The 13,509-nt window shown below is 42.5% G+C and overlaps 3 protein-coding genes across 5 annotated transcripts in view; 2 read left to right on the top strand and 1 right to left on the bottom strand.

Annotated features, from left to right (window-relative positions):
* The first annotated feature begins 740 nt into the window (after window positions 1-740).
* Window positions 741-1,815, top strand: LOC114878971 (SIFamide-related peptide). Of its 3 annotated transcripts, none has more exons than XM_029193379.2 (3): window positions 741-778; window positions 1,229-1,385; window positions 1,497-1,815. In XM_029193379.2, exons 2-3 carry the CDS (start codon window positions 1,256-1,258, stop codon window positions 1,586-1,588), a joined length of 222 nt encoding a protein of 73 aa, XP_029049212.1. In that variant the 5' UTR covers window positions 741-778; window positions 1,229-1,255; the 3' UTR covers window positions 1,589-1,815. The 3 variants fall into 3 exon arrangements, with proteins under 3 accessions (XP_029049212.1, XP_029049213.1, XP_029049214.1); XM_029193380.2 differs by having other exon boundaries at window positions 762-799; XM_029193381.2 differs by lacking the exon at window positions 741-778 and adding an exon at window positions 1,069-1,122.
* Window positions 1,816-3,232: 1,417 nt separating this feature from the next.
* Window positions 3,233-3,966, top strand: LOC114878970. The gene is made up of 4 exons (XM_046288704.1): window positions 3,233-3,511; window positions 3,587-3,662; window positions 3,725-3,818; window positions 3,897-3,966. Exons 1-4 carry the CDS (start codon window positions 3,233-3,235, stop codon window positions 3,964-3,966), a joined length of 519 nt encoding a protein of 172 aa, XP_046144660.1.
* Window positions 3,967-4,813: 847 nt separating this feature from the next.
* The window catches only part of LOC114876473, a 139,455-nt gene continuing 130,759 nt past the window's right edge, over window positions 4,814-13,509 (bottom strand). Inside the window, exon 2 of the mRNA XM_046288604.1 lies at window positions 4,814-5,066. Within this exon, the coding sequence (XP_046144560.1) occupies window positions 4,820-5,066 (247 nt within the window). The 3' untranslated portion in view covers window positions 4,814-4,819. The remainder of the gene's footprint in view (window positions 5,067-13,509) is intronic.

Here is a 13,509-nt window from a genome sequence, read left to right as displayed (position 1 = left end):
TTGCCCACGATAGATTGGGGTTGATCTACTTACTTACCGACGACTGCGCTAGTGCTCCCTATTCCAGAAAATCAATCGGTAACTTGTTGAGTAGTTTGTGCCATTTTTGTATAGATGGTGTTGGGGCCGAGTATAAAAAATTTTTAATTTGTGGCGATCTTTTTAAAATACAAATTTATCAAATAATTATTTAAATAATTTTTCAGCCTTGTGCTGATTTTGACTAATTTCTAAAAAACAGAATCAAAGGGAGTCGAAATCGATAGAAGAGAGACTGGAAAAACATTTCAAACATAATTTTTGTCTCAAGTATAAATATTGAAGCATAAAATTAAATTTTTGACAAACCTTTCTGTCATATTCTACAAAAACTTATTTGGAACTGAAAGAATTGGGTCATTACATTTGAAACATTGATTAAAGTGTGTCTTTGATATTCCAATATTAAAAACAAAAGATAATGGGACAATTTTTTTAAAATGTTGTCAATATTACATGCTATCTTTTTAAATTTAATGCATTTCATATTAATTTTGTGTCTTCTTTTTTATACATACTATTCCATTCCAGCAAATAGATTGTTATTTCCCCAGGGATTAAAGACAATCAGGAGCATCGGTAATTGGGTTACGTTCGTGATAGCTTGCAACGTTATTCAATAACAATATTATAGCATATACCAAGATGTGCAGTGGACGTCTTATAAAAGCTGAGCCGTTTTCCGAAATCAGCAGATCACAGCCATCCTTCCTTCGAAGAAGACATCTTACAGCTTCAGGTACCATCTTTCTCAGCGTCGGTAAAGTTCACCTTATCATTTTACATAAACTTGTTTTTTCTTCAAAAATTCAAAAAGTTTTCAACTATTTTATACTTTCTTTATTTTTCTATAAAAATTTTCTCATTGAATATCTAATATTTGCTTCAATAACGTTCTGCGAGATCGATATCCTTTTAGATGAATTCCTTGATGAGGTCACTCGCAAAGTAATGTATAATATCTGCATTTGATAGGGACATTTGTCTTAAGCTTCTTTCTAAGGTATAAAAGCCCCAAGCTTTTCTTTCATTTGCCACATTTGTTGACCAACTACTGTACTAGTCTTCTCGTTTCTTCAGCTTGTAAGTAAACTTGATCTCTTTATTCCAGCAGTGTTATTCGGAAAGTCTTTGGGCCTTGTACTAGTTACTTAATCTAACAGAATATAATCCTACTGTTTCATTTCAGACAGCCCTTCAATTACCCATCATCAAAATGGTGTCCACTCGCTTCGTTCTTGCTATCGTTGCTGCTCTCTTCGTCCTCGCCATCAGCGTCGACGCTGCCTACAGGAAGCCACCCTTCAATGGCAGCATTTTCGGCAAACGATCCAGCACCATCACTGGTAAGACCCACCATAATTGAAAGTACGATTTTTTGTTCAGTTCTTAGATTTTATAATATTTCTTTCTGCTGATTCATCTGTAAAATTTTGATTCTTAATGATGTTCTGCAGATTACGAAATCACCAGCCGAGCCATGTCATCGGTCTGCGAATCTGTCACCGAGACATGCAACGCCTGGTTGGCACGACAGGACTCTAACTAAAGATCCGAAACCAAGATTCAGCTTCAAACATCAATAACGCTGCTTAACATTTAATAATATGATAACGTCGCTTATGCTGGTTTCTCGTTTATCAATTCCTCTGGCGCTTCAAGATTCGTCGCATCGTCCAAAACACTCGTCCTCATGTAATCATTAAGCCTATACAAATTAATCATGACTGTGTAAATGTTCTGATATAATAAAGTATGGTGTTTCTTAAAATTAAATCATGCGTCTGGTAATTATCCGTTGAAATTTATTTTCCATTGCAAATATAATAATTTTATCCAAGAGATTTTATCGAGAGCAGTTGTATGATCCTTTTTCTCTTGAAAAAGAGGGAATGCTCGATTTAAAATAATTTACGTAACAGAAGTTCAACGAAACTCTTTTCAATATCTGAAATGCAGATCAAACGATTCGATATGGAGAGCACGTTCCATTCACCTGCCGAGATAAGGGTTACAGTGTCTGTTACTCGCAGACGAAAAATGAGTTTCGTAAAAATATACGGTAAAATAATTGACGGATTAATTGAAATCTTTAGAAAATCTGTGATACTTTAAAACATGCATCTTATTGCTATCACCAATCAACATTATATAAATCTTTATCAAAATCAGTAACAATAATAAAATAAAATCTACCTCTTCTCTAATTTAATAAAATAATATGAATATGAAATGTATTATAATTTAAGATTGATTGATCGAAAGAATCCTTGAAATTTCTCAATAAAGTACCCAAATACAAACGTTTAGAATAATAAGTCTGCTGTTTGCTGTTTCAATCCAAGCCATTATCCTGAAATCTGTCAGACAATAATTCCCCAGTCCGAATCATTCGTCGAGAAATTTATTCGACAGCAGCATAGGGGAGCAACAAGCAGTCTCGACAATACACCATTGGATCGACATGATCGAAATACTTAATTAATCCTAAAATTCCATTATAAATACAGTGATACTTGACGATTTGGTTTCAGTATACCGTGACAGCCGCAAGGTAAGTGTCACCGGGTGTCTCAGACACGAACATTTCAACAGCTTTTCAATTTTCTCCTCTTTACATTCCTCTGGCTTCCCTGTTACATGCGACATATACACATAAACCACATACGTTTTGCATACCGTCATATTCATAGCTTCGATGTTGAACAAAGTGCTTTTTATTCAGTGCTGTATCTAGAGGGGTCAATATCGCGCAGAAAAGGATTGAAACTTTAATACATTTCACCCCCTAAAGCAAGATTTCCGGATTCACCTCTGATTCTAAGGAACATACGAGCAGATTTCACGCGTGAAAATGCCAGCACAAATATCCGGAATATTTAAATGCGATGGGGCTTCTTCGTGCAAACTTCACTATTCCCTCGCCCACGGTCTTCAAGTATTCTGTCCACTTTTCGCGATAATGGAATATCGTTCAGTTTTCTGCGTACGGTCGTGGAACGCGTGTCAGCGCGAATCATTCCTCAAGAAAGTTTCGAACCTTTCGTTCCGTTTTCGCGAGCAATGGAGAACGTCCATGAAATTGAGCCATTCGTTTGATAACGTTGAAGAGGAGAAATTGTTCCGAATCTTAACGCGTTAATTAATTGAACAGTGTTGATTCGTTTGTAGATTGAAATTGACAAGAATCATGATGGTCTCGAGATCTTCCGGTTCCAAGGGAAGATTCGTCGTTGGTGGTGAGTTCTTTTTATTTAGTGTTCAAGGTGTGGAATTATTTATTCGTTGTCTTTTAGCGTTTCTTTTTGCCACACTGGTGGTACTGATTGGTCCTTCAAAAGCGGACGAAGTGCCAGCATTTTTTCTGAAAATCGCCAAGAACATTCCCCGTGTTGGACGAAGCGACGGATACGACGATTTTTACAAATCTCGACAAAATATTCCCCAAGTTTCAGGGCACGACAGTGTACAGGTAATAATAATTAGTATACAATTAATAAACTTTCAAAGTGATATTTAGTTACGTCAATTTCTTTCTATTTGCAAGCCTGAGTCTTGGTATCCTAATGAAGAGCCTTTCGCGAGACCCATAAAGAGACGTGTGGATTATCCACATCTCGAAGGTAAAAAATTCCAGAATGTCTAACTTGATTTGACTATAACAATAATACTTTGTTATTAATAGATTCATGGTCTTGGCAACATTTTCCTCTTGCTATAGAAGGACCTCGGGAGCTTTGGCGAACTTTGGCAGGATACTCCAAGGACTCGTCAGACGAGTAAGTTTTAAAAAGAATCAAGGTCTCATTTAAAAAAGTAAGAAATATGCTAATTGTTTTTTTCCTATTTCATCACAGCATCGATAATGAAATATGGGAACGAAAGAAGAGGACGGGGAACGAGGCGATGGCTTTACCAGAAAATTAGCATAAACGGGATGGTGCGGGCCATCTATGGTGCCCATGGATAATAATACTTAATACTTGTTGTTGGTGTAAGGTGTTGGGAAAAATATTGTGAACAATAAACATGTAAATAGTAGATGCATTCTTTTGTTCCATACATTGTTCCCTAAGATTCAAATTAGGCACACGCTCTGCGATACGAGGGTTCGCACCCCAATTTCATGGGTCGAAAATGTTCTTTGTGTATCTCGCGCAGGTGCAGTGATACACATGCTTCGATAGTTTTCTTATTGTAGACATTTTAAAGACAAGAATAAGGGGTATAATAAGGCAGTAATATTCAATAAAGAATTTTTCTTGCTGTCTTTTATCAATCTTCCTTCAACGAATTTTCCATATTTTTGACAAAAGTGTTCGGTTATTGTTTGGAAGTAAAATTGCTGGTATTGGTCGTGGAACGTTCGATAAATGACAGTCTATAATCAGTTAATTTTCGTTACCAAAATATGATGGCAGATGTTTCCCGTGTGCCATCAATTGCAACCCTTCGAAAAAAGAAAATAAGCGGTTGCTTGTTTTATCGGTTTGTGGGAAATCGAATTATGAAAAATTGCAGTTATGGTTTCCTCTATCAGTCGACATTTAGAGAATATTTTCCCTAAATAAGAAAATAGCCAAGGAATTGGAGCTCCTAGAAATCTTTAGAGACCCAGCAGAGATTCATCTACTATCGATAAGATTATCACAAATCTACATTAATTACAAGATTGCACGATAATCAGAGATTCTTAAACAATCAAAGATTTAAACATAAATTATTTATATAATTTCATAATTAATAATTTATATAATCAACTGTAAGTAAGAGAAGAATGTTACCATAATGAACTCCTATAATAATTACCCATAAAAAGAGAACGAAGTATACTAAATGAGTTACAAAACATCGTAGCTGGTGCTAAATGATTGTTTAAATAAATTTTTATATAAACATTACGTTTAAATGACCAACGGAAAGATGGCGCCAGCAATCCATCACGAAGCAGAAGCTTGCACTGCTCTCCAAGAGTTGACGCCACCGATATCTCTCCGAACGCCATGCTTCCTGCCCTCTGGTGCACCCTGAAACAATAAATTGTTGTAATTACAATAATCTCGGTGTTTAAATCAATGCCACGGTGTTTACGCGAAGTCAGCCACGCAACCAGTAATTTTAATTCATTACCGGCCGAAACCGTGATAGAGAGTCGTCTTTCGAGTACGTTTTTCAAAGTTCCCATCGGGCTACAATGGAAGACGTCGAGGATTCCCTTAATCGTAAGCAATAGATCTCCCGCTCCCATATTCGAACCACGACCCATCATCGATAGATCGTGCAGCTTTCTAAACATAAGCTAATTACCCTCTCGTGTAATGCTGGAAGAAGCGTTGCTTGCCATCAGCCGCGTAATTAAAAGCTGTGCTGTGTTTCCTTGGAACGAAGCGAGACCCATACATCTCGCTGTAAACTTTCCAAATAATTATACCGAGTATTATTTAATTCAAGTAATGACTACCGTGGCGAACGGGTGCCGTAACAACGGCACCGAAACTCAGACTCCGAGGAGATCCTCATCCCGAACATTGGCGTAGTTAGGATTCTTATCCGAGGAGGGCCAACACCCCTTGATCAACGCTGACATAGAATTAGCAACACCTACGTAGAAAGCCTAAATTCATTTTCAAAATTTTGAAAATTTGAGGGTAGCATTCGGGTGCAACATAGACATTTTTTAGCTAAGGGTGAAGGTGGTGCAAGGCGCCTCCCTCGTTTCCTTTCAATTTTGGAAATAAAAATGTAATAGAGATTTTTATATTTTTGCAATAAGGGTATGTTCTTCCTACTTGAGCATATCAGTTCATCCCTATACCCTCCCCACCTAGTTACGCCAATGGTCCCAGGGTCTTCCTCCTCCTCTCAGTCTCTCGTGCCAGAGGATAATTCGCACGTACGACGTTTTCACCTTTCCGTGTGCCAGCTGATTTTTCGCCGAATAACCTCGCGTTTCCTCGCTGCAAGCAACACACGCCAGCTACGGAGGCTGGTCGCGAGATGTGTCAGACGAGACGGAGATGCTGCCGCGAAGCGGGTACACGCGGCCGAACCCTGGCTCCGCTTTGCACGTAACAATTTACGGAAACCGCACGTAACGCGCGTTCTCCGTCAGCTAGAGGAGGCGGAGAGACGGAGAAGTCGAGACGAAGCGTTTCCAAGGAGTGTTACGTAACGGATCGGCGCTAGATCGCCGGCCAGAGTAACTGTATCTTCGAAGAAGATGCCTCCTTCGTGGTCGAGGCGAAATCACGAAGCAGAACCTTCGCCCTCGGGACGGGACGTCGGTTCTCCGGCTTCTACTTTGCCATTTTTCCCCGACGATCGACGTTCGGGGCTGAAGTTCGAGAATCTTGGGACGCTTAATTACCGTTCAGATAATGATTAGGTTTTATTTTTACACAGATATGCCAGAAGAAAGTTGGTATTGGAATGTTTGGAATGTTTCTAGCGGAATTTAACATTTTTTATATCTTTATCCAAGAAAACCTGTATTTTTATAAATATCCTTGGTTGGTTGTTTTCCCCGGATAATCAAGGTATCCTAGAAATTGAATAAGATAAATTAGAGACGTTAATAGAATTAGAAGGTTAATATGGAAATTCAACGCAAAGTATTGCTATAACCGCTTTGCCACATGATACCTGTAATTTTTCTATCACTCTCATGTTTATATATAGTTTGTAACCAGGTTGTTTTTATATTTTGTAATCAATTCAGATGGTCGGTAATTGCAGTCCGATGCGGTTTTTTCTATATCGCCGCGATTGCAAATGAAGTGGTAAATCTCTCGTTTTCCAGATCGAACCTGGCATCGTGTCTCGTTTTTCTACAGCATCGCATTAATATGGAATCGCTGAAAAATGCGAATGTTTTCCAAGAAATTAACGACTGTCTCGATACATCATCCATAAAAAAAAGCAATGATATACGATGCGTTTTATTAGCGAATGGAAATTATGCTATTAGTAATTATATAACTTCGAGAAATCTGCAGCTAGATCGATCGAAATTCGTTTCAATCGAAGTCCGAAGACCGTAAGGGATCGAAATGCTGATTTCTCAGTCGAAACGGGGCCAGTCCGCGAGAAACGAGCGAATCGAAACCGGCGGACGAAAAAGAACAGGAAGAACATCGAAGCGGAAGTTGCATGGCCGAGTCGAACAATACGCGTGTCCCGCGAGCGGTCGTTTAATAACCCTGATTTGCCGTTTACACGAGAGGTCATGGAGAACGTAGGTAGCGGTGTAGAAGGGCGACGATGGAAGGATGGTCGGCCGGGTTGGAGAGGAAGGGGTGTAGCTGGCGATGATGGGACGAGAGGGTGAGCATCGGGATCGCGCGCAACAACCGTACATAATCACGTAATGCGGTTATCATGCCAATTGCGTAAATATTTGAGCCAATTTGTGGCATGCAACGGACTCGCTCTCTCCTCGATCCGTGCTTCACGAGACCGCCGCCCGATCGGCGACCTATTACGGCCAACTTGTTGGCAGTGTTTGCCATCCTGTGAATCTCTCCTCGTCACTCTTATTCTTTCCTCTTTCTCTCTTCCTATCTATCCACCGCGCCTCTAATTCACCGACGTCGCCAAACATTTCGACCTACTGGCCTCGCAGCCGTTGAAACGATCGACTGGGAACCACGAGAGAGCCGCGCGGTGACATTCGCATGCACCAGGGACATGGGAGCGAATCGATCGTTGGCTCCGATAAAAGAGCGAAGGTGAAGCTTCGATAGCTAGACGCGAGGGTGACTTTTAAAGGTCTCTGCACGTTCCGCTTGCTCTTTTCGGTGGTATGGTAAAGAAATTTCTCTGAGGGGAGATCGAAGATTTCGAAGAATTAAAGAAAATTGGGACCAAGAAATTATTTAAAACACAGGCAAAGGAGAGTGACTGGTGTCTATCTTCCAAGATACAAGCTTTTTCTTTTAAATAATTTTCTTGTAGTAATTGCAGGACCTGGTTCATGGTTCCTGCCCCGTTTCACCCCGAGACTTGGCGGCTTTCACTCTGACATTCTACGTGTCTCTGTCCGTGTGCCGCCTTCTCATCCCCGCAGGTAGAACAGAAGGTAGGCCGTGGATCAATTAGGCAAGTGTACAAGTGTAGGATCTGCCGGATGGACTTCCCTCCCTCGGGATACGAATCGTGTGAAAAAAGAAGCCAGATCCACGTGGAGTTATGGCAAAAAGCGGTGGAGAAGATTTCACAGAATAAAATAATTCACGGCGATGTACAATTAGCCACCCTGCATTGAAATTAATAAAAAGAGATGTAACTTTAGATTGATATACGTAAGTGCTATCTTTCTGTCATATGCAAGAATCTTTCATCAGCATCGACGCTTAGCGCTATCAATTCTTCTTGCTCGAATCTGAATCGTTCACAATGCGAAGACGGTTTTTTGAAGAGGGTTGAAAGGTTATCACGCGGCGGCTCGGAGAGGAGACGTCGCTTCCTCTCCCGTTCCGTTCGAGTCTTTTCTGCCGTTCAGAAGCGTGTGAAAAGGTGGTACGAGAATAGGGAGCAGAAAAAGTGGCGAGAAGTCGAGGAGCCTGGAACAGAGGCGCCTTGTCATGCCGTGTAATGACGGCAAGGCAACGCGACGCCCTGCTCGAAAAGGAACAGAAACTCGACGAGAGGAAAAAGAAATGAAAAAAGAAAGGAAGGAAAAAAAAAACAATTACCATCCTTTATCTTCCTGCGAACGAAGAGAAAGAACGCGTCAGGTAGTACCGAGAGATTCGAAGGAAATAAAAGACGTCCTTGCTACCGTCTCCTCTCTTTCTCTGTATCTATCCCCCTTTGCTCTCTTCCACCCTCTTTCCTTCGTCCTTTCTTCCTTCTGCTCGTTCTTTGAATCAATGTCGGCCATTAAAGTGTCGGCCGAAACGAAGCTACCGTACCGATATTATCGAGCACTGGTAATTAATCCTCCAATGAAATCGTATGAACTCTTGAGAATTTCTGAGACTCACCTCGTCTGAGAAGAAGAGGGAAGAAAGGAGCTCTCGAGTTCCATTTGTTTCAAGAAATCTAGCAAAAGTTATGGAGGTATAAAAAGGTATATTTCCATCGTAGTACTTAACAGTAGCGAAGGTGTTAATAGATTAGTCGAGTCGCGGTAAACGGAGCGTGCCAGAAATTGCCTCGTAATTTATCAAAGGATCGAGCAGTCGGAAGCCGAACGAATTTCTTAATACGTCTCAGCCAGCGTCGTAATTTCCATTGGGATCGTGGCGAGGGTGTCAAAAAACGCGTTTCATTCACCCTGGACGGTGTATATTTTCGAGATAAAATAAGGAAAGGGTTCGACTTTAGTTCGAAATAGATATCTAAGACTTTAAAAGATAGAATAAAAACCTTGGTAAGGCCTCGTTCCGCGGAATTTACGCTCGACCCAAATCGATAAAATCGGACGTTAACGAGGCCATCGAATTCGTTTTCATTGCCGTGCCGAAAGAAACTATCGTTTGATCTCCCGCCCTGTGTTGGTCGTTTCACGTGAGAACCGGCGCTAAAGCCCCGTCGGGATACCGCCCAAAAGCGAATAAAGGAAGCTTCTAGCTTCCTGGAGGATCGCAGTGGAGAGGGTTGAAGCTGTAGCAGCGTTCCCTTGACAGAGGGTAACGAGTGGAAAAAGGGGTGGCTGAGGCCACGAGTCGTAAGGGACACTCGATAAACAACCACCCGCGGTGAACGTGGCAGATACAGGGCGTTAAATGAAATTAGCACGGCGTTTAGTTAAGTTTGTAAGGCCTGTTCGGTCGATCCTTTCGGGTTATAAATTATTCCGGAATGACTTGCAACGAAACGGTCGGTGAACGAGGGTAGACAGAGAACGGACAGCTTGAAACGAAGGAGTCGGACAAAGAGGAAATGCAGACGAGCAGACAACCAAGTATCGGAAGACAATACACTGGAGAGGATAATTTGTCTCGAGGCGATATTTTTATTAACGTTCAGACGCGAATGTGGGGTCAATGGTGTTTGAAATTTTTATATTAATACACTTAATCGCGTCGCAATTGATTTATTCGATAAAATCCATAGGTAATTAAAAATGCAAATACTTCAGGATTCGCGATTTTAGGGTAGCCGTAACTATTGCGTTAACCATTTAAGTTTCGAGTTCCGAGGAGGGATATATAATTTCCTCGGGACTTCGGGAATCATTAACTCCAAGCAAGCGGCACGACGCTTCAGGACCCTTAACTACACACCATAAGAAAGAAAGAGAGTTCCTCAACGGGCTGGTTGAGGAGGCGTGAAACGTTGGCGCCTGGCGCTCGTCAGGGGAAAAGGGTTCGACAATTCGTAAAGGGTGAAGTGGTAGGAGGCTGTGGAAACTGGACGAGCCGAGGTGATTCCTCGATGCCGTGACCAAGAAATTTCACCTCGGTTCCAGGACCATTCCCATCGAAAATCGATCGATCTAGTCCTCGTTCCGAGTCAAATCGAGCTGAAAGAACGGGACAAAAAGTGCATTAGGCAAGGTCGTTCTTCGGTTCCACTTCCATTTCCATTGTCTCTTGGAAATCTCGAGCAACCATGAAACGAAACAAAGATCCATGCATTCTAAAATTAATTTTGTATGCCATTACAATTCCATAATTCAAAGAACGAACACAGATCTCAAATATCATGTCACAGAATGGATTTATGCAAAAGGAAACAAAATTGAAATTATTCCATGCGAAGAAGTGAAATATACTGAAAACCTCGGAAGCAATTATAACCAGGTCCCTAAACAGTCCCCGAAGACCAAACCGTGGGGTCTTTTGTCTCCCGTTTACCTGTAGCCGGCTTGTTTCACAAACGAGGTTAGGTCAGACTACAAAGGTCGGCCGCTATGGGTATCTAAAGACCCACCTCGTGTCCATAAAGGACACCGACTGACCCACGAGCTGGCCCATCCAACATAGGGCCTCTTCAGGGAAGACACGTTTTTTTGCATCAAATGTTTACACATTTTTATTGGGTGCTAAACCCATTCACAATGGTTCCTGGTAAACGATCTTTATCTTCAGCATTGCTTGGTTACGCGTTTCCTAAGCCAGACAGGAAACGCAAGAATCGTTCGGTGGTTGGATGGACACCTTGCAATCTTTCGAGGTAAAACTACCTGTGATTTTTTCTTCCAAGAAGATCTGCCACGCGACAGTGTCTCTTCATTGTCTATTTACGAAATGAATTGTAAATCAGACGGATAATCGTGACAAATTGTCAATGACAGAGAAAGTGAAGCGAGAATGCGATTACTCTGGCAAGAGAAGACACCTTTTCTTCTTTTACTTGAATAAATCCATGAAAAAGATAAAACGGTCAAAAAACAGCTGAGACGAACGACAGTAATCAGTGGTCATAATTCAGTCGAGGCATCCCTGGTCCTAGTAGAGGCTGGAAGAAAGAAGATCAGCGAGATCTGATGTTTCCGTGCTAACCTCTCGGCTGCCCCAGGGTTCGCGTGATTCTCGAGGTATCCTAGCCAGCCTAGTCAACCCCTGAAGGTGGTGGTGTTTCTTTTTTTTTTTTTCGAGAAGATCGAGGACGCCCGGAGGATTCACGGGGTCTGATCCTGAAATCCGGGACACGCGAGCCTCGCGGGAAATTCCTGCTCCTCTGGCCGGCTTCTCGGTAAAGCAGTCGCCCTAAGGGCAAAGGATCCTTCTTGTCTGGTGTGTCTGATTCGTGCCGATCCTCTTCGGAACTCTCGCCTCTTTTCATTTATCGACGGACCGCTCGATTCTTCTTCTTTGATATCCAATTATATAATCAATAAAAGATCATTTCATCGAAGACGCGTATACATTCTTCAAGGAACATGTGCGAAACACGTTCGCGGTCCGAGGGAGAGGCATTTGCGCTCGTTCATCTTCGACGCTCGTAATTAAATAAAACGGAACCGTGAGAGAGAGAGATGGAAAGCCGCGTTTCCGTAATCAATCTTTTCGTCGAGGGGGCTGCTGGTGGCTTGTGATTACAAGACACGCGAATCCGCGCGAACCGTACGCGACTCATAAAATCAAACACGGCAATTAAACCGCTGGCCCGGCTAATCGAGATCACGTAGATCGTGCAATTAGCCGAGGACGCAAGATGAATTGAGTAATTACATTCGCATTACAGAGCCGCGGTTTCGCCGCAACGATCGACGGCTGGGATGTACGTGGAAATCGCGCGTAGAGGAACCTGATTTCAGCCCCTCGTTTACACGGGCTTGTCATTACCGAAAACAAATCTCGTCGACGCTTCGACTAGGCAGGGAACGGTGACGGATGAACACGCGTTTTATTCGTGCAACGAAAGGATTCGACGAGTCTGGTCGAAAGTGGCGCCAGGGAAAAGGCTCGAGTACCGGTGTTAGAGCTTCTTCAGGCCTCGAAGCCGTCGTCCAGGGGTTTTCGATGGGGGCCCAAGAGGTAAAAGAAGAAGTTCCAGGGCAGAGGCACTGGCGCCGCATGCGGCGGCCTCAAAGGGATCCTCCGCACGCCCATCTGTCTCCGCCCCGCCCCTATTCCCGCGCACCATATACATCATGTACGACCACGATGTAACCACCCGAACAGCGGGACCAGATCCGACATCGTGTCAGGACACGTCACACATCACCTACGTCTACTGTCACCTGGACTTGCGACGCCTAAGGGTGCTCCACTTATCCAAAGGCACAACTGACCAATTCCTATGGGAAGGTTTATAAGACCCTGGTGAATAATTTCTGATGCTTAGATCTAGGTCTACGTTTCGAATTAGGTCCATTTTACCAGCAAGGTGTGGAACACTAATCAGAAACTGAAGATAGTTGAATTAGTAACCGTGGTAAGTGAAGCGTGGAAAGCAGCCAAAGAGAAGATCCTCGTCTCGCTGTAATTAATCGATTTTTAAGTGGCCCATTAAGCGGCACCACCAGCTGTCGGAACGAATCTAACGGCCACGTGACAACGATTTCTGCACGATCATCCTGCGACGATCAATCGAGTTCATCCTTACACTCTGCTTGTCCTTTTGGCCGGAGCCTGATAGCTCAGGCTTTACAGCTTACTTAGCGGGTCGGGGCAACAGTGTTTAGTCTGTTGACTAATGAACCTGTGGGATCCAGCCGGCAGATTGCCGGACTTTCGTTTAAACTCCTGTGGAAAGGGTCAACTGGTAGAACTTGAGAAAGATGAATGTTCTTGCATTCGCGGGCTGATATTTCCTGATTTGAATATCCACGAACGGGAAAGAAACGCTTGATTCTCTGTGTTCTGATGTTCGGAAAGATATTTAAGAGATGAAATGATTATTTCCTGGAATGGTTAACTGTTCCGCCGTGTCCATTTTCATACAACATTTTTACAAGGAAGTCTCTTCCTTCCGTCCGTTGGTTTGATTGATTGGACAGTAACTAATGAGCCTCGGCTAATTGCTCGCTGTAATATTCGCCAGCAAAAACGAGGCAAAGCACACATAGCTGACCCG

This window comes from Osmia bicornis, chromosome 14 (assembly GCF_907164935.1).
Source record: "Osmia bicornis bicornis chromosome 14, iOsmBic2.1, whole genome shotgun sequence".
NCBI lineage: Eukaryota > Metazoa > Arthropoda > Insecta > Hymenoptera > Megachilidae > Osmia > Osmia bicornis.
This window is presented reverse-complemented; position numbering and strand designations above follow the sequence as displayed.